This window comes from Rhineura floridana, chromosome 19 (assembly GCF_030035675.1).
Source record: "Rhineura floridana isolate rRhiFlo1 chromosome 19, rRhiFlo1.hap2, whole genome shotgun sequence".
NCBI lineage: Eukaryota > Metazoa > Chordata > Lepidosauria > Squamata > Rhineuridae > Rhineura > Rhineura floridana.
In genome coordinates this window covers 26,173,524-26,197,542 of record NC_084498.1, presented here as the reverse complement: position 1 = coordinate 26,197,542, position 24,019 = coordinate 26,173,524, and the positions used below count along the sequence as shown (strand labels likewise).

Sequence of the window (24,019 nt, the reverse complement as noted above, 5' to 3'; positions counted from 1 at the left end):
AAGCACCAAAAATACTCTAAAACAACATAAAAACAGACTTTAAAATATATTCCAACAAAACATCCTTAAATACATATTAAAACAAAATATCTTTAAAAACATGTAAAGCTTAAAAAACATCTTCTTAAAAAAAGCTTTAAACACATCTTAAAAAGCAATTCCAACACAGACTGGGATAAGGTCTCAACTTATAAGGCTTGTTGAAAGAAGAAGGTCTTCAGTAGGTGCCGAAAACATAACAGAGATGGCGCCTGTCGAATATTTATGGGGAAGGAATTCCAAAGGGCAGGTGCCACTACACTTCAGTGTTGTGGGTCTAACCTTCCCCAACCAGTGCGACAGCCAGTGTGGTGTAATGGTTAGAGTGTTGGACTATAACCTGAGAGACCAGGGTTCAAATCCCTGCTCGGCTATGAAGCTTGCTGGGTGTATTTGGGTCAGTCACTGCCTCCCCACCTAACCTACTTCACAGGGTTGTTGTGAGAATAAAACAGAGAAGGAAGACAAACATGTACATCACTTTGAGCTCCTTGGAGGAAAGGCAGGCTACAAATGCAATAACAAAAATAACAACCGGGTGCCTTCCAGATGTTCTGGACTACAACTCCCATCAGCCCCATGGGCCAGCATGGCAGCTGCTGGTAGAACTGATGAGAACTGCAAATACAAATCAGCTGGAGGGCACCCAGTCAGGGAAGGCTGTATTAAAATCACATCACTGGCTGTGATTAATACTTTCATTTCCTTTGTCGCTCCCTGGCACAACAGGCCTTTGATGCGCCACGGAAAACCTGCAAAGCCTGTTTACCAGAGACCAAATTTTTTTTTAAAAAAAAAAGCATGATGAGAAAGTGGATAGAGAAAAGTTCTTCTCCCTCTCTCATAATACTAGAACTCGTGGACATTCAAAGAAGCTGAATGTTGGAAGATTCAGGACAGACAAAAGGAAGTACTTCTTTACTCAGCGCATAGTTAAACTATGGAATTTGCTCCCACAAGATGCAGTAATGGCCACCAGCTTGGATGGCTTTAAAAGAAGATTAGACAAATTCATGGAGGACAGGGCTATCAATGGCTACTAGCCATGATGGCTGTGCTGTGCCACCCTAGTCAGAGGCAGCATGCTTCTGAAAACCAGTTGCCGGAAGCCTCAGGAGGGGAGAGTGTTCTTGCACTCGGGTCCTGCTTGCGGGCTTCCCCCAGGCACCTGGTTGGCCACTGTGAGAACAGGATGCTGGACTAGATGGGCCACTGGCCTGATCCAGCAGGCTCTTCTTATGTTCTTATGAGTGTGCACCCTTGTGAGCAGCGATCCTGTCTGGAAGCAGGGAGGGGAACTTCTGGGGGGGGGGGCAAGCGCTGCGTGACTCAAAACCCCTTCAGCCTCTAGCAAGCATGACCAGCGGGCAGGGATGACGGAAGATGTAATCCAGCAATATCTGGACCAGGGGCTCCCAACCCAAGGCACATGAGCTTCAACCACGGCATGTCCAGATGAAATATTTATACTGGTTTTCAATGGTATCTTTATTGCTTCTTACACTTCTTAGATAGTATTTTATTGCACCAGAGTGTGGATTCTGTGGCATGCAATGCATGCTCCAATAAAATACGGTAAAAGAAGCAATCCAATTAACATTTAAAAAGCATTCAGCATCGAGCTCAGCTCACTGCAATTGCTTCAACAAGCAGAAGAATCATGGTGTGGTTGGTCGAGACCCCCAGCCGTTTTCAAGTGGTCTGCAGGTTTGGGAACCGGCGATCTACACTCCTTGGGGAAGGGCCGTAACTTAGTGACAGAGCACCTACCATGCGTCGTGCAGAAGTGCCCAGGTTCAATCCCCAAGGGCATCACCAGGTAGGGCTGGCAGACAGCCTGGTCTGAAGTCCTGGAGAGCTGCTGCCAGTCAGTGTTGACAGCACTGCGCTGGATGGACCAGCATGTTCATGGTGGAGGTAAGATCTGAATTGAGGGCTCCCTGCTTCAATGCTCAGTTAGTGCCATAACACCACCTGCTACCTCTGGCCCAACAAGCGTTGGAGTCCTGCTCTGCCTCCTAACGTGGAGACCAGCCCCGTTCATGTGGCATATGATGCAATCAACTGTGGGAAGAGCTGCCCCTCACCTCCTGGACACACACACACACACCGCCCTCTTCTCTGTGGTCATTGGCAGAGTGCAGAGCCAAGCCACGAGGAAGGGATCCCACAGAGGCGTTTCCATTTGGATGCTGAAGCCAAGAGGCCACCAACAGCTGGAAAGTGCTGTACCAGAGCCCTGCAAGGTTGCATAAACCCACCAGCCACTCTCTGCACCGCCTTGGAGCCCTGTGAGGTGGGACAAACCCGCCACCATCTTAAAAGGTCTAGAGATGGGTTCCACGCTCAGAGCTTCTCCATCTCGTACAGAAGAGAGAAAAAGAGACACAGCGTGCACTCCGTGATGAACCACTCAGCTAGTCTTCTATATCCCTCCCCAGCAGACGAACAACCAGGCAGAAACTGAGCGGCAGGGAGACTATCGTTGGACCTGCCAGCCTGGCCAACTCAGCTTCCAGTGGTCAGAGGCAGATTGGCAGGGGCGAGGGGGGGAGAGTGCATCTGGGGAGGGGTGATGGGGCTTTTTAGTTTAGGGAAAAGGTGAGTAAGAGATGACATGATAGAAATGCATCAAATTACGCATGACACTAGAACTCATGGACATCCTACGCAGCTGAATGCCAGAAGATTCAGGATAGACCCAAGAAAGGACTTCTTCACAGAGCGCATAAACTGTGGAATTTGCTCCCACAGGAGGCAGTGATGGCCACCAACTTGGCTAGTTTTAAAAGAGGATTAGACACATTCATTGAGGACAAGGCCATCAATGGCTACGCTCTGCCTGCATCGTTGGAGGCAGCATGTTTCCAAGTGCCAGTTGCTGCAAACCACAGGAGGGGAGAGCGCTCTTGCGCTCAGGTCCTGCTTGCCATAGGCTTCCCATAATGGGCACCTGGTCGGCCACTGTGAGAACAGGATGCTGGACTGAATGGGCCACTGGCCTGATCCAGCTGGCTCTTCTGATGCTCTCGTGATGGGGACAGTCATCACCCTGCTCCCAAGTCCACGTCAGCAGCCAAGGGAGGGAGGAGGACACAGGCCGCTTTCTGGGCCCTGCTAAATCAAACAGACCAGCCCCACTCTGCGGCCGGGGACGGCGGGGAGCCAGATGCGCTGGAAGCCACAGAGCAGATTCCTAGGGGAGCGGGGAGGAACTCAGCGTCCCAGCCTGCCCTGCTCCCTGGGAAGAACAGGACGTGTCACAGCCCCACTCACACTCGCCCGCCAGGCAGGAAATTAACGGTTACGAGCGAGCGCCCGGCCGAGGAAAACAGACCGCGCAGCCTCCACCAAAGCAGGGAACCAGCAAGGCAGGGCGGGTGGTAGAAAGCAAGGAGGTTTTTACCGGCCCCCAGCCCAGGCGAGGGGGACGACAGGGGACGGCGTCTTGAAAAATAAATCCAAAAGTTGGAGTAGACTACTCCACGACCCTCATTTAACCCAAACATTCGGTGACTCATTTCTTAATTTTTATTTTTTTAACCACATTTTTGTGCGAAGACCAATAAAGAGTTGTAACCTAGACACGAAGTTTTGCTCAGTCGAGAGGCAGGCAGCCTACCTCGACCTCATAATGTATGGCTTTTTTAAAAAAGAGAGAGAAAAAATAATAATCATGTCTGTATCATGATTTTACCAAGGCGCTTGGGCTGTATGCATAGAGCTGACCCATTTTACCTTCCTAACATCCCTGCGGGGTAGGCCAAGCTGAGAAATTCACTCACTCGCTTACAGTCACCCTGAGCAAGGATTTCAGAACAGACCTCTCCAGGTGCACATTGAATGGACTGTACCACACATTTGCACTATTGGGATTTCCAGCTTTGGGAGCCACAGAATTATAGCTCAGCCCTGTGTGGATTGCTAGGCCAACTTGCAATTCAATCCATAGGCTAAACTCCAACCAAGCAAATTCCACGATAAGGATCATTAAGAAAGGAACTCAAAATAAAACTGCTGATATCATAATGCCTTTGTATAAATCTATGGTGCGGCCACATTTGGAATACTGCGTATGGTTCTGGATAGCTCACCTCAAAAAGGATATTGCAGTGTTGGAAATGGTTCAGAAAAGGACAACCCGAATGATCCAGGGACGGAGTGACTTCACTTCTGAGGAGTTGCAGCATTTGTGGCTTTTTAGTTGAAAGAAAAGTTGAGTCAGAGGCTGCATGATAGAAGCTTATGCAATGATGCATGGCGTGGAGAAAGTGGATAGCAAAACCCTTTTCTCCCTCTCTCATAACGCTAGAACTCGTGGACGTTCCATGAGGCTGAACGCTGGAAGATTCAGGACACCCAAAAGAAATGTTCACGCAGCGCAGAGTTAAACGATGGAATTCGCTCCCATGAGATATAGCAACAGCCACCAACTTGGGTGGCTCTGAAAGGGGATTAGACACATTCATAGAGGATATCAGTGGCTACTAGCCAGGATGGCTATATGCTTTTCCTCCACAGTCAGAGGCAGCATGCTTCTGAATCCCAGTTGCTGGAAACCGCAGGAGGGGAGAGTGCTCTCGCACTCAGTTCCTGCATACGGGTTTCCCAATAGCATCGGGTTGGCTACTGTGAGAAGAGGAGGCTGGACTAGATGGCCCTCCTTTGCCTTGATCCAGCCAGAGGGCTCTTCTTATGGTTGGGACTACAACTCCCATCAGCCCCAGCCAGCATACCTGCGCTTCCCATCAGCCATCACATCACACAGCGTTGGGGCTGGCTGGGATGACCAGGCATAAGGGCGAAGTGGACCATGCATGTCAAGAGGCAGTCTACCTCTGCAGACAGCAACTGTAGGAGCATCTGATTGGCCGCCGCACAAACTAGGAGGCTGTACTAGATCAGACTTCACGAATCTGGTGTCCTCCAGGTGTTTGGGACTACAACTTTCTCTCCCCCACCCCATCTAAATCGGCCCTCCAACCTTTACTGCCTCTGAGTTCCCTTTGCCCTCACAACTGCCTTTACTTTTTGAGGTGTTGTTTTTCTATAAACTGAATGAGGCCATCATAGCTCATTTTTTGTCCTTTTGTGATCATTTCTGGGACAAGGAAAAAAAAAAAGAGTTTTCACCCCCTTGTTTTGAGAAGGTTCTTACGGAACTTTGCAAAGGGCTGGCAACACCAACAACAAGATGTGTAGCCCACCATTTGTACAGGTGGGGATGCGGAGAGTTCGGAGGCTGCAGCTGCAAAGCAGGGAGGGTGTGATGGTGTGGCCATCGCCACCCCCACCTTTTTGCTCAGCCCAAACTGAAGCCCAGGCCAAAAGGGGAGGAGGGGGTGGCATTCAGCTGCTCTAATGAGTCCGTCTGGAATTCAAAAGGGGAGGTGGGTGGGCAAGACAGCATTCCTGGTCTGAGGCTTGCAGGAGCTAGACGTGCTGGGAGCGTGAGATTTACATCCCTCACAGGCAGAAGGATGGGATGAAGGGGGGCCCCAACCACTAATGCAGACTGACCCCCTCCCTTACCCGTCTGGTACACTGCCTCCAACCCTGGAGGTTCCATTTAGCTCTGCCAGATAAGAGCAGTCAAAAGATTCATTCTCCAGGCATGTGTCTAAAAATCACAGAAAAGGTGGTGTCCGGATGCCACCTGACCCAAACCCCAAGGAGTGGGGAGGGCCTCATCCGAGGAAGAAGAATGGAGCCCCAGGCAGAACCCAATCCCCACCCAACAATTCCACATCTGACTACATCCCCAAGCTCTGCTTTGATCCCCGATTCTCCCCCACTCGGTGACAAGCCCAATGTCGGCATAGAAGTGCCCATTTCACTAGGGGTCTCCTTGGGTGCAAGGCCTTACACAGGACAAGGCTCAGGTGCAAACAGTGACCCAGGAGATGGCCAGGAGGAACAGGCTATGGTGGTATACTCCTCTGGACCCCTGCAAATACAGCCTTGCCTTAGCGCCCCGGGACAATTTTGCCCCAGAAATCCCTGGCTGAGCTCAACATAGGAAGCTGCCTTGGACTGAGTCAGACCATCGAGGACTGTCTGCACTGACTGGCAGAGGCTCTCCAGGATTTCAGGAAGGGGACATTCCCAGCCCCACCCAGAGATGCCGAACCAGGGGCTTACTGCATGCAAAGCAGATGGGTTAGTCACGGAGCAACAGAAATATCCCCTTTTTGCAAGGAGAGACCCTAGATGCAAAGCCCACCTGTCAGGCCCCACATTTCCTCCCCCCCCCCAATGAGCCAGCCCCGGCCCGGAGCCTTGGCTCAAGGTGAATGGCAGACAAAGCAGCATTCAAACCAGCCAATCCTGGGAAGGGTGGCCCAGGGCCAGCAACAGCAGGCAGGCACCGCAGCCGGCTTAGGCAGGTGCATGACTAGCAATCTGCCCCTCCCTTAACTATCTAGGTGAACAGGTGAGCCCCAGGGAGGGCAGGAGGAGACACACCCCTTCTTGGTAAAACCCCTTCTTGGTGCGGAAGCCTGAGGCAAGACTCAGAATTCCTCCTCTTCGCCTGCCCCCCCCCCGGAGGAGGGCCTTAGCTGTTCATCTCTCCCCCCCTTGAGGGCAGGTAGGGAGGAGGGGGGAAGGTGCCCTGGCTCAATGGCAGGGTACCTGCCAGGTTCAATCCCCGGCATCTTTAAGTAGGACTGAAAATGTCCCCTAATTGAAACCCAGGACAGCTGCTGCTGCCAGTCAGTGCCAGCGATACTGAGCTAGATGGTCTGACTCAGCACCACGGAAGGTCAGAGCTCAGTGGTAGAGCATCTTCAGCTTTGCATGCCGGAGGTCCTGCCTGAAACCCCAGAGAGCCGCTGCCAGTCCGTGTTGGCAACTCGGAGCTAGATGGACCAATGGCCCTGACCCTGCTGAGGGCTGCACTCCCAGCACCGTTCCCTTTTCCTCTCTCCAATTCCACACCCCCAGCAGCAGAAGACTCCCGCCGTGCGCAGCCCGCAGGAATTCACTGCCATAAAAAAAAAAAAAGTGGTCAGCGGAGGGGGGGTGAATCTTGCTGGTATTGGAGGGTGGGCATGCAAGGAGGCGGCAATGGGGCAGAGGAATGCAAACACAGGATGGTAAGGGGGGAATGAAACCTAGCTGAAGGACGGGGGGGGGGGAGAGAGAGAGAGAGAGAGGAGAAATAACGAAAGAAGAGGATAGTTTTCTCCTTATATGGGCTAATCCCCTCTTAGCCAGAGCTGCTGGAGTTGCAGTCAGCAAAGTCCAGCCCCCAGTCTTCAAACCCATGCCTAGCCTTGGGTCCAAGCTCTGGGGGGTGGGATTCTAACCCTCTCCAACTTTGCTCTCAGCTGGATAGAAAAACACCCCACCCCACCCCACCAGGTCAATCGTGATGTCAGGCTGTTATTCGAACGGCAAATCAATCATTGCTATAAACCCATCCGTGCACTTTTTACTGAGTCAACAGCAGCAAAACGTGTTGTCTCCAGCTGAGCCCTGCTCAAGAGAAGCCCTGCGGAAATCAGCGGGCCTGACAAACTTGGGGCCGTTCATTTCAATGGGTCTCCTTTGAGGAAGACTAGCCTGGCGTACGACCCAAGGGTGCCTTCCCCCAAAAGGATTGCAATCGGAAGTTCCAATTCAGGGGCGAGGGGGGAGGAGAGAGAGAGAAAGGGAAATTTTAGATTTCAGTGGAAGCCGCCGGCGACAAGGAATTTTCATGCAGGAGGGAACAAAGTTCTCTGCACGGTTCAAAAGACGCATTCTAGATTTTATTTTTATTTTTAGCGGCAGAACGCAGAGGTGCAAAGCAGTCCGCAGGAGTTGCTAGCCAACAATAAATTCACAGTGGTCAGCCTGCCCACAATATATCTGATCCAGCGTGGTCTAGCGGTTAGAGTGTCATTCTAGGAGCTGGGAGACCAGGGTTCAAATCCCCACTTGGCCACATAATTCACTGAATGACTTTGGGCCAGTCATTCTCTCCAGCCTAGCCTACCTCACTGGGTCGTTGTACGTAACGAGGGAGGAGAGAACCAGGTACACCACCTTGAGCTCCTCGAAGGAAAGGTGAGGTCTAAATATAATAATGTTATCTGTGGCCTAAAGAGAAGGCCTCCCTTCTCAGGTTACCAGAAGGCAATTGTGACTCAACCCAGGAGACCAGGAAGGTTAATTGTCCGGTCAAAAATTGTCACAATATTCCACGAAGCCTCAATGTGTTGATGTGTGTGCGCTGTTCCGTGAAACAGCATACGTTACGTTGGAGTTAAGTTGCTCAAGAAACTTCTCAGATGCATTAGATCAGGTTAAGAGTCTTTTATTAAGACATTATGGCTTAAGGCTTTAAGATCCCCCCCTCTAGGAGAGAAGTTCTCAGTTCAAAGACATTACACAGAAGACTGCTAGAACTCTCCCAGTCTATCTTGATGCTGCCATGACAACGGCCTTGGCTATCCGTTCCCAGACTGGGCAAAGACATAACTTCTCTTAGCTACAGATTTCCACACTTTCAGACTTGATGGAAAAACACTCAGTGACAGTGTGGTTCAATGGTCAACACAATGTTCCTTGAAGGACTGGCCTACAGCCAACTTGACACAAGGGTGTTGAAAAACTGGCTTTTGGTTCGTAGATAGACGCCATTGCATTTGCTTTATTTCAACTTTAATTTCTTTTCTTTTGAAACTGGAGGTAGATCCTGGCGTTCGAGCCAAGAGGAAAAATGGTTCAGCGAAAGGCTTTGTCATTTATAGAAACCTTTGCTAGCATTGTTCAAAAGGTAGACTAAATTAATTACTGCCTTGTTTCTAAGAAAAAAATCGGCACATTATAAATGATTAATAATAGTCATCATAATAACTACATTTTTTAAAAAAAGGTAATTTCATTGTTTTGCAATAAGAGTTGTAACTATTCTGCTTTCGTAATAATTCTGCTTTCGTAATTAGCATGAGTATCAGATCTGTTGATGGTTAAAGCATTTTTTTTGTTGTGAGAAGGTAATGCTTTAAAATTACTCAACCAAATCTTTGACTTGTTGAACACCCAGGCCTATGAGTGGGTTCTACAAAGCCTGGTTTCAGAGTATGTGTTGTTCCATTTGGGATTTTTTAAAATCCTTTAGAGAGGCTTAGAGCACTATTTCAGCCTTGCAACAACCCTGCAAGGTAGATTAGGCTGAAAGAAAAATAGTGAGTTGCTACCTGACACCACTCTCCTAGCCAAAGAACCAAGCACAGATTTTATCTTGATTTCCCCATATCCAAACCCAATGCTCTAAGCCAGAACACTGCACAACTGCAACCCCCTCCCCCCAAAATGATTTATAAACAGGGACATGAAGCTACAAGCGCTTCTTGGCAAAACTTCCACACTGTTCCAACAACTGGTGGTTCCGTCTTGAACCTTCCTTGGCTCAAAAGTCCAGCTAACCCACAGGACTGTGAGAGAAGGCAGGCCAGTTGAGATAGACGGCTCTGCCCACTGAACAACAAAGCTTCTTGGCGTGCATGCTTTCTAATGAGGACTAGAACCATGGTTTTCCAGTTTTAAACAAAACCTGCACCAGATGTCACATTCTGCTATACCACTTCAGCAAGAGAGTTTGAGTTCGAGGCTGGTTCGGAACAGAAGGGAATGTCGTTTGTTTGCTATGCATTCGGAGACCTCTTAAGGCATCGCAACCAAATTTTGCATGAGACTGCAGTCAACCAGCATCACCGCCCATCATCTCCTTCTGCAAACACGGGAACTGATATGGTGTGCCTGCCAGGAAGGGCGCAGCAGCAGGTGGCAAGCACCAGGTCCAAGACAGGCTTCTGCCCGCCTTCCCCCAACAGCAGCCGCTTCCCCCATCTGCCAGCATTAAATTAAATAAAATAAAATAAATGCAGTATTGCATTTACATCCCGCCTTTTCTCCAACAAGCTCCAGGTGACATACAAACATGGTTCTCCCTCACTTCATCCTCGCAGCAACCCTGCAAGGTAGGTTAGACTGAAAAGGCAGAGACTGGCCCAAGGTCACCCAATGAGCTCCATGGTTGAGCGGGGATTTGAACCCTGGTCTCCCAGTCCCACTCTAACCACTGGCTCTCATAACCAAGCCCGTGCAGCCCCGCAGTTATGAGCTCATCCCATCCAGCACTACCATTTCCCACAGCAGCCAGCGGCAAAAACCTACAAGCAGAGCCAGGCTGGAGAATCCTTTTCAACCCGAGGGCCACATGCACTTCTGGGAAACCTACTGAGGGCCACATGCCAAGGGTGTACACTCTGCACAATAGGCTTGTTTCTACAGTCTCTCTATCCTTCATCCAGACAAGGCACGATCACAATTCCAAACGAGTAAAGACACTCCAGGAGGCCGCAAAGCATGGCTGACGAAGGGTGCGGCTGAGGAATGGGTACAACCTGCTGGGAGTCCCAAGGGCCAGATAGATGGGCTTGGAGGGCCACATTTAGCCTCTGGGCTCGAGGTTCCTCAGTCCTGAAGTACAGCATAAAGGCAATAAGCATCTCCCTAGCAACTCGTATTCCAAGGTAGACTCTCCCTGGAAATGGAGGCTCCACTTAGCCATTACCCCTAATAACCACTGATTGACTTCTACTCTTCCTCCACAAGATTCATCTGACCCTCTTTAGCAGCTGCCTAAAATCAGCGGCCAAAAATACAACCTGGAAATCTTTTGGAAAATCTGGACGTGGCTTTATGGCACAGAAACGTCTGGAAGTCGGCAACAGCAGGAAAGCTAATGCAGGGAGTTAGATTGTTAAGCAACGTCTGTGCAGCATGGCATGTTTTTATTTTTTATGAGCTGGAGCCAATTAAGTCCTGTTCAGGATAGATGCATTGAAATTAATGGACATGGCTAACCTAAGTCAATTAATTTCAATGGGTCTACTCTAAGTAGCACTGAATAGCACCCTATGTCAATACAGAAATGCAAAACCATCCATCAAAGGTTATAATAAATACCTGGAACCTATAGAAAATTGAAATAATGTCTTTACTTACTTTTTTTTATAACAAATTTATATACCACTTGAATGGTTTATTGTTGTTATGTGCCTCCAAGTCGATCACGACTTATGGCGACCCTTTGAATCAGTGACCTCCAAGAGCATCTGTCATGAACTACCCTGTTCAGATCTTGTAAGTTCAGGTCTGTGGCTTCCGTTATGGAATCAATCCATCCCTTGTGTAAAGACCTCTAAGTGGTTTACCAAAAAAATTTTAAATTATCGATAAAACAGTTAAAAACCAGTAATTAAAAACATATTTAAACAGCTACTAACTAAAAAGATTAAAACCTGTATGGAAAGGCTTGCCTAACAGAAAAGTTTTAAGCAGGCACTGAAAAGAATACTGCGCAGGCGCCTGCCTGATGTCAATAGGCAGGGAGTTCCAAAGAGTAGCTGCTGCCACATTAAAGAACGATTTCATAGAAGTGTGGCACCAGAATTACACGGCACATTTAACAGTGTCTGTTCTGCAGGCTGGGCACATATGGGGTAAGGCGGTCTCGCAAGAAAACTGGTCCTAAGCTGTAAGTATATGTAGTTATCAGGTAGTGGTTCTCGTTTCCCTGTCAGATAACCGCTGCGATACGTAACTTTACTCTTTTCTGGTTTCTCCCTGTTTATAAAAATCCGGAAAACTGTAATTCACCCACAGCATATGCAAAACGACTTAAGTATATTTTGCTATGTAATTGGTATACTGAAAGCGGTTCTATTTTTAAAAGCCTAATAAAAAAAGCTTATTTTTTTTTAAAAAACAACTTGTGTTAGAAAATCCCATAAAGCAATGTAGAGCATCAACCTTCCCCAACCTGGCGCCCTCCAGATGTTTTCAACTACAATCCCCCAATAGCCCCAGCCAGCATGTGCCAGGGTGTCAGGCCGGGAGCCTTTCCCTGCCCCACCAGGAGATGCCATTTGGGGACTGAACCTGGGACCAAATCTGCCCCCCCACTCCCCACCCAAGCCAGAGGAACGGGGTAGTGAAAGAAATGGCATCCGTGGGCACAGGACTCGCCACGAGCCACGTCAGGAGTTTGGCCATTAGTAGCAGACTAGAAATGGGGCATTTGAGCTTTTTGTTTGCACCATGCCAAGCCAGAAGATAGCATATTGTTTGCAACAGTGACGATTAGATTAGAAAAGACAGCTGAATTAGCACAAGTCATGATCACAGTGTTCCCAGCCTGAGGCAAGCTAATCCTGTTGTGGCAGGAATGGGGGCGGTGGGAGGGGGGGCTGGTTAACCGAAACTTGGCATTACACGTATGTGACCGTTTTTAAGGGGCCTCTAGGCAAAGGGTGGGTTTGGTACCCACAAAGGAGAATACGTCGAGCTACTTCAAGCATCTCACAAAGCAAGCTTTTGCCTGTGAAATGGTGGCAGAACACTCTGCAGCAGCTAAAAGGAAGAGCACGTCTACTCTTGTGCAAACAAACCATACTTTGCCGATTAAGGGGGCTGGACAGAGTTGTGTGTCAGCCAAGGGAGATCGGTGCAAAACAGTCCCAGAGGCTGGGGACAGGAGATGAGAGGCGAGGTGTCCCTCAAGTGAGGAAAGGGACTGCGTAAACTATGAAACAAGACTACAGTATTTGGCATTTGCACAGCTCAAACATCCCCAGGTGCTTCGCACACAGTCAGCCTTTACAGCAGCCCTGTAAAGTAGGCTGGAGTTGTTATGCCCATATTACAGATTAGAGAGAGCTGAGGCTACAAGAATAAGGCCTTATCTCTGGAATGGCTGAGTAGAAATTTGAACCTGGGCCTGCCTGGCTCACAGCTCATACTCAACCCTTATTGCTAAACACGCACATACAAAAATTTTAGGTGGCGCAATAAGGATCCATCAGACACAAGTGGGGGGTGCGGGAAAGGAAGGGTTTATTGCAGGGAACATCAACATGCATCTGCTTGGGGGGGGATGCCAAAACCCTGCAACCACACAGTTAAGCCCAGAATTACTACTCTTCCTCTACAAAGGGCCGACCTTACAGGGTTGTTGTGATAATAAAATGAGGGAGGGGGAGAGAGACTCCTGTACACATCCCTGAACTCGTTAGAGAAGGGAGAGTTCAACGTGTCGCCAAGAATACTAAAAACTAATAGTACGTCGCATTTATATGCAGGAGTGAGGCACCTGGACTCCAACAGCCGTCGGCCCCGGCCAGGATGGCCAAGGATCAGAAACAATGCTGGGAGTTGAAGACCAGCAACAACTGGAGGGCCAAAGGTCCCCCAGCCCTAGACTCAGGGCCGGCCCACAGCTCAGTGATGGAATACTTCGTACGGAAAAGTTCTCCATTTTATCCTTTAACGTGCAGTTTAGCACCTCCTTTGAACAGTAGCCAAGATGGCTCAATGGACCAATTCAGGGCGAGGCAGATTTGTGCATTCGTACATTTAAGGGAGGGGGTATTGACAAGGGATCCATATGGTGGCAGAGCATCTTCCTTGCAAGCAGAAGGCACCCCGGGTCCAATCTCCTCTCTGCGAAGGATATTCTTCATGTAACAGGGCAGGGGCTCAGTGGACTGCTGCAGTACAAGGCAACTATCAAATACAGCGCCTGAGGATGCTCAGAGCACTTCTCAGATATTATCCCAGTAAGATGAACAACAGCCCTGTAGAGTAGGCTGGTATTAGGATTCCCCCATTGCAGATGGAGGCGGGGCTGAGGGAGGGCAAGGCGCTTATTTATTACTATTATTATTTATTTATTGGATTTATTAGTCGCCTATCTGGCTGGTTATCCAGCCACTCTGGGCAAAGTACAACATAAAAACATACAAATTACATCAGAGCATTAAAAATCTCAAACAATAATAACAAAACCTAACCCACCCCAAAAGCCTGCCTGAAGAGCCAGGTCTTCAAGGCCCGGCGGAAGCTCATCATGGCTTGCCTGAGGCCATCTAATGAGTTAACAGCAGGGGCAAAGGAGGGGGGGCAAAACAAGTTGCTTCACAGGATCAGACCCTTGGGTCATCTGGCTCAGGATTGCCTGCACTGACTGGCAGCAGCTCTCCAGGGCTTCAAATAGGGTCATTCCCAGCCTTACCTAGAGATGCTGCGGTTTTAGCCGGGGACCTCTGGCATGCAGTACTGGTGCTCAGCTGAGTTGCAGCCCCTTTAGCACATTTTCTGACGGCGAGAGGTTAATTTCCTTTTAATCTCGCATAGGAAGCTGCCGTATGCCTCAGACTACCCCTCCAGCTCCCAATATTGTCTCTACACTGACACCTCCTGCATGTAAAGCAGATGCTCCACTGAGCTATAGTCCTTCACTACACCGAGTCAGACCAGCAGTCCATCTAGCTCAGCATTGTCTACACTGACTGGCAGCAGCTCTCTAGGGTTTCAGGCAGGGGACCTTCCCAGCCCTCCCTGGAGAGGCCGTCAGGGCTTGAACCTGGGACCTTCTGCACGCAAGGCAGGTGCTCTGCCACGGAGCCACAGCCCTTCGCTATACAGAATCAGAGCACTGATCTATCTAGCTCCAGTCTTGTCTACACAGACTGGGAGCGGCTCTTCTGGGTTTCGACACTGAGGAAGGGCTGAAGCTCAGCGGCAGAGCACCTGCCTTGCTTGCAGAAGGTCCCAGGCTCAGTCCCCATGGGCATCCCCAGGTAAATGGACCTTTGGTGTGCAAAACAGATGGCCTAACCCCACCCCGCAATCACCGGAGCAGTTTAAAATGTAAATGTACTGCCTTCAAGTCGATTCGGACTTACAGCAACCCTACGAAGAGGGTTTTCATGAGGCTGAGAGGCAGTGACTGGCCCAAGGTCACCCAGTGAGTCTCATCCTCATGTGGGGATTCGAACCCGGGTCTCACAGGCCGTAGTCCAACACCTTAACCACTACACCACACTGCCTCTCACGAATCTCCAGGTAGGGCTGGGGAAAGACCTTGGAGAGCTGCTGCCAGTCAGTGTGAGCAGCACTGCGTTAGGCAGGCCCATGGCCTGACTCAGCATAAAGCAGATTTGGATGTTCCAAGGGACTAGACCTGAGGCCTTCTGCACGCACAGCAACTGCTCTGCCCATGAGCTGCGGCCCTTTCCCAGGGAACTCAAACAAAGTAGTTGCGGTTTCATAGGCCACTCTTCCAGACAGCAGAGGACCAGTCGCCTCCTTGCACACATTGGAGCAGCTGCTATGCAGCCCCAGCATCTCCCAAATGACCCGACACCTCTCCAGGTGTTAAGCTCAGCCCCCCAGCCCAAAAGGGACGGGGGGGGGAGGAGAGAAAGAGGGTTGACTCGGAGACTTTTCTCCAGAACAGACAGAGAGAGAGAGAGAGAGCGCACACCCCCAGCAGCCGTTTCAACTTCTTTTTTTGAACGATGCACGTTCCCGCCTGGGCAGGGCAGGGCAAACGGAATTTGGCACTTTCTCTTTGCCACCCAGCGAAAAAGGGAGAGGCGAAATCTGGGAGATGCACAAAGAGCCCTTGTGCAGCTCATCGGCTGAAAGCCAGCAGCACCAGGGCCAGGGGAACCAAGTGGGGTGGCAGCGACCAGTTCTCAAAGGGCGCAAAGGCCCCCGCTCGGATTGCCTGGCGTTGTGGATGGGGATGGAAGACTCCTAAGGCACCCAGAGGTGCAAAAACAGTTAAGCTTTTAACAAGAAGGAAAAAACTTGCCATCTGTCGGCTATAAAACTGACGGGTTCGTGTTGTCCAAGGAATTGTCTGCGAAAGCAGCCTTCCCCAACCTGGTGCCCTCATAAGACTATAAGACGACCCCTGCCGCTGGATCAGGCCAAAGGCCCATCTAGACCAGCACCCTGTTGGCCACCCACATGTCTCATGGGGGAAGCCCAGAAACAGGACTTAAGTGCACCAGCAACTCTCCTCACTTGCAATTCCCAGCAACTGGTATCCAGACGCATACTGCCTCGAACCGTGAAGGTGCCCCATAGCCACTGCATAGCCCCAAGATGCTTTGGACTACAACTCCCATCATCCCCAGCCAGCACAGGTGGATGACACTGAGGCTGATGGGAGTTGTAGTCCAAAACACCCTCAGGGTACCAGGTTGGGGAAGGCTGGCACAGCAGCTTGCAAGCTCTTAAGTGATGCAAGTGCACTTTCTTTCCTGCATTTTCAACCCGCCTTCCCTTCACGGAGTTCATGCAGATGTGCACAGCTCTCTCTCCCTCAAACACACACTTTATGTGCCCGGGAAAAATGTAAACCTAACCCACTATGAATTGAGCATGACCAATGGCGAAATGTGACATTTCAGTCATGTTCTTTCAGGCCAAACTGGACAGCGTGGGGTATTTTATGTTGGTCAAGTCGCTTTGTGAGATTTTTTTTTTAAAAAAAATTTGCAGGCTACGTCTGATGACACGACTGCATTTGTGCCCATGGCGTGTGGCTCCTCTTTGAGCAGAAAGCCAATTTGGTCGCAGCAGGCCCATCACCCCTTCATTCCAGACCCTTCCCGGTGGCTTCCCATCTCTAAACTGAAGCCAGGATTGGACCTTTCCAATGTGCACACTTGGAACCACAGCACATATGATAGCCTCCATCGGCTGCCACTTGGGTGCACAATTCTGCACCCATGAGATCGGCTGGGACTGATGGGGAGTTGCAGCCCTTAATGACCGCGCTGGCTAGGGCCAATAGAAGTCACAGTCCAAAATATCTAGAGGTTGGGCAAGGCAGCTGCAGAGCCCCTACCGGTCAGTGTAGGCAGTACTGGGTTAGATGGACTGAATGGCTTGACTCTGTATACAACAGCTTCAAGCATTCATGTGTGAACTCATGCGCATGCAGGCCCACCCCCAGCTCTGCTGAGAAGCCAGGCTCTTCCTCCTCTCCATCGCTTCTTACCTAGGAGCAGCAACCCCATCAGGGTGCAGCTGAGGAAAGAAGGGATGAGATGTCACTTCATCAGCGCTGCGGAGAGACCAGCACCTTTTGGTGCCTCCTCGCTTTGAGCTTTTCCACCCCAGCAGGCCATCAGAAGAGCTTGTACCCGAGTTTGCTTATTATTTCCTTCTCCCTGACAATCCATTTTCCTTTTGTGTCGTGTCGTTTTAAGATTTAAACAAGATTACATGTTTAAACCGGAAAGCAAGAACTTTTTTTTTTAATGCCCTGTAAGCTTCTCTGGGAGTCTTTGCTGCGCTGAAGAACAGGATTAAAAAATATATTTAATAAAGGGTGATATCCAACATCAGCTGTAATCAGAGCAGACCAAATGAAATCAATGGTTGAGTCCACTCATTTCAGCGGATCTACTCTGAGTATTATTTAAATGGATACCTTTTTTTAAAAACAATATGTTTTTAACCTTTTTTTCTTAAGATGTCTTGGAAGCTTTTCAAAAAAATGTTTTTAAAGATGTTTTGTTTTAATGTACTTTAAAGTCTGTTTTTACGATGTTTTAAAGTGTTTTCAGTGCTTCTGTTTGCCGCCCTGGGCTCCTGCTGGGAGGAAAGGTGGGATGTAAATCAAATAATAAATAAATAAACAAATAAAATTGAAACTCTTTTTGTCCCAGTGCAGAATCTGAGGATGCAGGAATGCTGACATTAAGCAAGTTTGCATCTAGGAACATGGGAATCTGCCTGATACCAAGTCAGACCAGTACTGTCTACACGGGCCGGCAGCAGCTCCCCAGGGGTTCAGGCAAGGGACATTCCCAGCCCTACCTAGAGATGCTGCTGGGGTTTGGACCCGGGACCTTCTATGTGCAAGGTGGATGCTCTGCCTCTTAGCTACAACCACCCCGTCACAGGAAGCTGCCTTATACTACATCAGACCATTGTTCCACTTAGGTAGGCATTGGCATCACTGCCTGGCCCCAGGGACATTCCCAATCCGACGTCAGAAGCTGGCTTACACCAGTATAGTCTCCACACTGACTGGCAGCAGCTCTCCACGGAGACTCAGCCCTACTTGGAGATCCCATCGGGGACTGAGCTGCAGCCCTTTGTTATGAGCTCTGACAGTGAGAGATTCTTTTCCTTCTAATCCAACAGAAGCTGGCCTTACACCAGGTCTGACTATCATTCCATCCTTCTCAGTGTTGCCTACACCAGCTGGCAGAGGCTCTCCAGGGCTTCAGGCAGGGGACATTCACATCCCTACCTGGAGATGCCGAGGAATTTGAACCTGGGACCTTCTGCATGAAAAGCCACTGCCCTTCCAGACAGCCTGGTCCGTCCGTGGAGGAAGATCACCTGGGAACTCCCAAGCCCACCAGCTTGTGAGTTCCACGGTAGAAGATACAAGCGTTTCGAACAAAACTTCAGTAAATAAATGGCTTCGCATCCAAGAACTTCAGAACATCTCAAGCTCTCCCAATGCCTGAGACGCATGAATGGTGCTGAGCGCAGAAAGCATAGGGCTCTCAACCCATAAGCAGTCAGCAACAGCCAGGCATTCCTCCGTGGTTAGATACACACATGCATTCCACCGGGAAGCATCTCAGGAGAAACTCACCAGTTTCCGGAGCGTTCCCTCGTCCATGCTCAAAAGGGTCTCCTCCGACATGTCGTCTCGGCCACCGTCTGGCTCCCCTTCGGCCCCCCAAAATAGACCCTCGTGGTCTCAAGACGCGGCTGCCGTGTGTAAACTCTGACTGGGCGGCTAGTTCAGCATCAGGACGGCCGGCTCACAAGAGGAATTCTGGAAGGCAGCAAACCACAGCTGTGTTAGGCGAGAAGGAGAGAGAGCATAATTGGGAGGTGTTTTCCTGGGGTTCAAAACACCGTGTCGAAAGGCACATGGAACCACCGCAGCCGCTTCACCGGCTGCTGATCCCAGAGCTGGAAATGTAGACCATCAGAACAGCCAGACGCAGCCAGGGCCAAGTTCGGCGTCACTGCGCTAAGGTCTGGCGCTCCAGCCCACCTGCTTCCAGGAAACTCTGAGGCTCCCCCCTAGACACAGAATCCCAGACTTAAGCAGAGTCCTTGCTCAAGTCAGCTTTCCAAAAGTTTGTGGGGGGGGGGAGCAGAGAGATGGGGTTTCTCAGCTCCGCTGGAAGAACACTTTCCACCCAGCTCAGACACTTCCAATGCGCCAGAAAGACAGCCAGACAGCCAGCATCACCCACCCCACAGTCACATTGCAAACCTTGGAGGAGGGGGGGAAGAGGAAGGAGGGAAGCCCTGACTCAGGAATAAGACTCACGGAAGGCAGCAGCATAGACAGCTCACAAGAAAAAGCTTTATTTTAATTGGGAGTGACAAACGGCCAGGATACTTACCGCGATGGTGTTATCATCAACACACAGTCACGAGTTAACACACGGCTGATAACGCCTGATTTGAAGCAGGGCAACGAGGCCCCAGGTGCCTCCTGGGCCACCAAAATCGCCGTAACACATGACTTTCCCTTCCCCAAGCCTACGTCACAGGGTTGTTGAGAGGATAGAGCAGGCTAACCCCCCATAAACATCACCCCTAAACTGTTGGGGGTTGGGAAGGGCACATCCTAATGTCTACCGGTTAAGTCCTTATTAAAACAGCAACCGTGGAAAAGGCGGCCGCGTAGCCCATATCCATTTGGACCTGCATAAACTTCCCCCAGAAAGTTCATCTGCCCTTCCTCAAGTGTCCTTAGATCCAGAGTGGAAGACAAGGAGCTGTCAGCCTGGTGCACTGGATCCAGAGACAGACCAACCACAGGGCGAGACCAACCACAACTATTGCAAACTCTACGTCTTTCCACAGCTCCCAAGTCAGAGAGTGCCAACCGGTGCCCACTCATCCCCTGCAGAATTCCAGTGCCTGCTACTTCTGGGGTCCAAAACCAGGTGTCAGGAAGGAGAAGCAATGCATACAGGGTTGGGTTTTTTTTACTGAAATCACAGGTAAATTTGAGAGCGAAAGTAAGGGAAGAATCGCACTTCATCCAAATTAAGGAACCCCACTACACATACGTACCCCCGGGGGGTTCGTTTTTAGGCGTGCTGAAATGCAGGCTTCCCTAGTTCAGCACGCCCATTCAAGACTGCAGGCGGGAATCCAGACGTGCTGTCCGGATTTGGGACACACATCCTCTGCAATCCGGATCTATCGGTCCAGACTCCACTTTGGTCCCGAACCCAGATCGCCCATAGACTCCTCTTCCTCCCCCATAAAAAAAATACACTCCGCTTTGGATTGGCCAACACACCCTTCCCAATCCGGATTAACCATTCGCCTTCGCCCTTAATCCGAATTAACCATTAGCTCTCCTTTCCCGCTTCCAGAGCAGCGGGCGCACCTCACCGGAGCTCGGCAGAGCCATCCAGGAGCCCTGCCCCTTCGCGCCGCTCAGATCCTGATCCGGATCCGCTCCCTCCGGCTCTCGAAGCAGCTCTGAGCCAGCTGCCCGCGTTGCCCCGCCAAGCCCCAGCCTCCACGCCTCGGAGACCCGCCCCGAACTTCCTCACGGCAGCCAATCACAATGCCAGCCTGGCTCCGAACGCGCCCATAGCTGCTCTGCGCCTTGAGCTACTGGTTCAATTCAATTCGTTGGCCACGCCCCCCGTTGCCTGTAAGCCCTCCCCCTCTCGCTTGGCATACTGGGAGTTGGAGTTCTGGTGAACATCCCCGAGACCGAAGCCAAGGTTGGTTTGAATAGCGCTTCTAAGCGGGATCTGATTGTACTTAAGGGACTCTGCAGCCGCTTCTGATAAATTGCTTTGAATTGTGATCTCTTTTCTGTTGTACTTCGTTAATTGTTTATTGAACTACTAGGCTTGGTTATTGTGGGTGTTTAATATTGGATGGAAATGTTATTTATGTATTATTTCCTAATACTTTGCCATTATTGAGAACTTTTATTATTATTATTATTATTATTGAGTTTTTATTTGTTTGTTTGTTTATTTTCTTAGATTTATATCCCACCCTTCCTCCCAGCAGGAGCCCAGGGTGGCAAACAAAAGCCCTAAAAACACTCTAAAACATCATAAAAATAGACTTTAAAATATATTACATCAAAACATCCTTAAAAACATATCAAAACAAAACAGCTTTAAAAACATCTTTAAAAAAAAAAAGCTTTAAAAACATCTTTTTTGTCAACAGACCCCTGACAATACGGAAAAGCTCCACTGGACGGCTACTTGAGGCAACGGAGGCAGAGAAGTGGGCTTTCTTTGCCGCCCTCACCGCCACACAGTAGGCTCGGTTATGATGTTTTACTCGTGCACGATCAGCCTCACAGCGCGTCTTTTGCCACTTGCGCTCTAGCCGTCATCCAGCCTGTTTCATTGCCCTTAGCTCACTGGTGTACCAAGGTGCAAACCGGGCTCCACAATGCCACGAGCTAGGTCAGATCGGCTCCTCCCAGCTCACTCACCCAGGTCTCGGCAATACACACCAGATCAGCACCTTGATCAAATCATGGATGAGTGTTGTCTTATTGTGTACCAATTAGGCATGAAACAACAACACACACCGACCAGTGGGCTCAGCAGATGAGCAACGAGCAACCTGTCCATGAGAGGAGTGGGAGGGAGGAACAAGGCATCGTTCACCACCTCCCCATGGCTATACCTCCCTCTCCCCGTGATTGCTGAAACTGGGGTGGTATCACTCATGTCCCTCCTTACTAAGACTCCTCCTAAACACTTGAGATGGACCCACAAGAGCCCACCAATAAAACCTACCTGAACCAGTTATCCCAGTAGGCCTCTGAGAGAATTGGGAACAGTCAGACCCACTCAATATTTTTCACACAGGGCACATGGAGATGGAGAACAGAAGGGGTGTGTGAGGGTGTGTAGAACCTAGGCTATTGGGTGCAAAGGGAAAATCTACATCCCTTGTGCCGCCCACTATTGCCTCTGTCCCCACCTCCCTACCACTGGCATGTGGCCCTTGGAAGATTACCTAGAAAATAAAGTGGCCCTTGGGCTGAGGACATTCCCCCATCCCCAATTTTGGGATCTGTTTACTCGTTCCTTTTTCAACAAGCCTTTTAAGGAGAGACCTTATCCCAGTGTGCATCTGTGTTGGAATTGCTTTTTAAGATGTTTTTAAAACTTCTTTTATTTAAAGCTGTTTTTAAAGCTGTTTTGTTTTAAGATGTTTTAGCATGTTTTTGTTTGCCGCCTAATAATAATAATAATAATAATCTACAGAGAGATCCTAGCAGAACCTGTTCAGAAGGTGGCCGGCTCTCTTCCGTTAAGAGGTTTTTAAGCAGAGGGTGGATGGTCACCTATTATAGTTGCGGGCTGCTTGGATCGACAAGCGGTTGGACTAGTTGATTTCGAAGGTTACCTCTTCCAGCTCCATGACTCTATGGCATTAAAAGGTCTGCTGAACTGGGGATTTGTGACTCAGAAGCCAGCAACTCAAACAGACCTGCTAAGTGCATTCCTAGCAGCCTTGGTGCTGCTATCATTGAACACAGATTAAGGGCGCTGCTTCTTCCACAAACAACCAAAAGTAATTGTCTCCCATTTGGTTACCTTGAGCTTAATGCGCCCAGCAGCTATTTACTAGGCGTCTGGCAAATTTCAGTTCTGCACGGAAGTCATGCTTAAGTACACCCCAGCTGTAAGAATGTGTTTTGTACAGCTGATCCCTCCCCATGAGGCAAGATCAGGTAGCCATCCCTGGCTCGAGTTCAGGTGCCATTAATGGGCAGTGGTCTGGAGGCCAGGGGCCAACTTGCTGCCACTTATTCCCCAGCAGTGGCAATGGTGTCAACTCCTAGGATACCCTTTGCCAGTCTTCTATATGTCAAATAAAATTAGCTCCCCGGCCCCCGAGAATCCCACCAGATAAGCTCAGCAGAGATTACAGTGGCATGCATGGCTAGGAGTTAAACTGCCCCTTTTATTTTGAAAAATCACACACACACATAAATATGGATTGATCCAGCATATTTATCGATCTGCGCACACGTGCGCACGCCCATCTCTCTATCCAACATCCGGTGAAGTAAGAGGCATTATTAAGAGTTCAAGGACACCTTCCAGCCAAGCTGAAACACTTGGGGTGCAAAGGTGCTGTGTTTGGTCCCCGGGCCTGAGGTTTCTTACCCCCATCCTTTGGGGAACTCACAAGCAGGACCTGAGGGCAAGACCTTTTCCCACATGTGATGCCCAGCACCTGGTATTCAGACGCACGCCTTCCAACCTCTGCGTTGACAAGGGATTGAGAAGATTGCTAAATATGTTGCTTTGTCAGCTCTTGCCTCACCATAGGCTCTGCTTTCCCCATTCAAACAAAGTTGACGCCTGTCTGTCACCTTCTCTTAGCAGTTGTACCTTGGCTTGGGGCCACAGGATCTCTAAACTGACACGAAATTGACTCTGTGGGAGAGCAGCAACCATTGTGGAACAATCAGATAAGGGGTGATAAACTTTTGGCACAGGCACACCCCTCCCCAATGCCTGTCTTTTGATGAGATAAGTGTTGGGGGTCAGAGAGAAAAGTTACCTAGGCAGGAAACGTCCCCGTGTCCAGGAAAACGTCCCGATAATGTCTTGAGGACATGATGTCCTGGGAAGAGCCCGGCTGTCCCAGGATGAAGAGAGTTGAGTCAGCTGCTGATTCTGGGGGCAGCCCCCTGGCCAGTGGCCTTCTGTTGGAGGGCAGAGCTGTGTGTGTCCCATGGCACATCCTGCACCCCCATAACTGCCCCTTGCCGGTGATGAAATAAGACTCAACTGCAAACCCAGCTGGCTTCTGTAGATGGGATGGGAAAGCGTCTTGTCACCAAATGCTGTTCAGACAGGGTCTAGCTGAGTCAGCAAGAGGTATTTCAATGGGGCTTAAATAGGGGGAAATGTGTGGGGAAGTGTGCCATCACAGGGTAGATCTCTTGGTTGCACACTAGTAGGGATGGCTGAATCTGCATCTTAAGTTCAGTTCTCCACATTCCTACATCAGTTTGGGTTTGGGGGTTTTTCAGGTCCCCATGAAATTCATCAGCATTTTTGCTCAAATTTTTCCTACAACACGTTTTTGCATGCAGTTTTGCCTAATATGCACATTATTGCAA

The 24,019-nt window shown here is 49.7% G+C and overlaps 1 protein-coding gene across 9 annotated transcripts in view; it reads right to left on the bottom strand.

The window, feature by feature from the left end:
- SMTN (smoothelin) overlaps nt 1-20,368 on the bottom strand; it is a 67,806-nt gene extending 47,438 nt beyond the window's left edge. For 6 of the 9 annotated variants that reach the window (XM_061602512.1, XM_061602517.1, XM_061602520.1 and 3 more), the window contains exons 1-2: nt 20,284-20,366; nt 18,509-18,694 (exon numbers count right to left, since the gene is read on the bottom strand). In XM_061602512.1, the coding sequence (XP_061458496.1) occupies nt 18,509-18,559 (51 nt within the window). In that variant the 5' untranslated portion in view covers nt 18,560-18,694; nt 20,284-20,366. Of the gene's footprint in view, nt 1-18,508; nt 18,716-20,278 lie in introns of all 9 variants that reach the window. The other 3 variants (XM_061602516.1, XM_061602514.1, XM_061602515.1) reach the window with 3 other exon arrangements.
- Nucleotides 20,369-24,019: the final 3,651 nt, after the last annotated feature.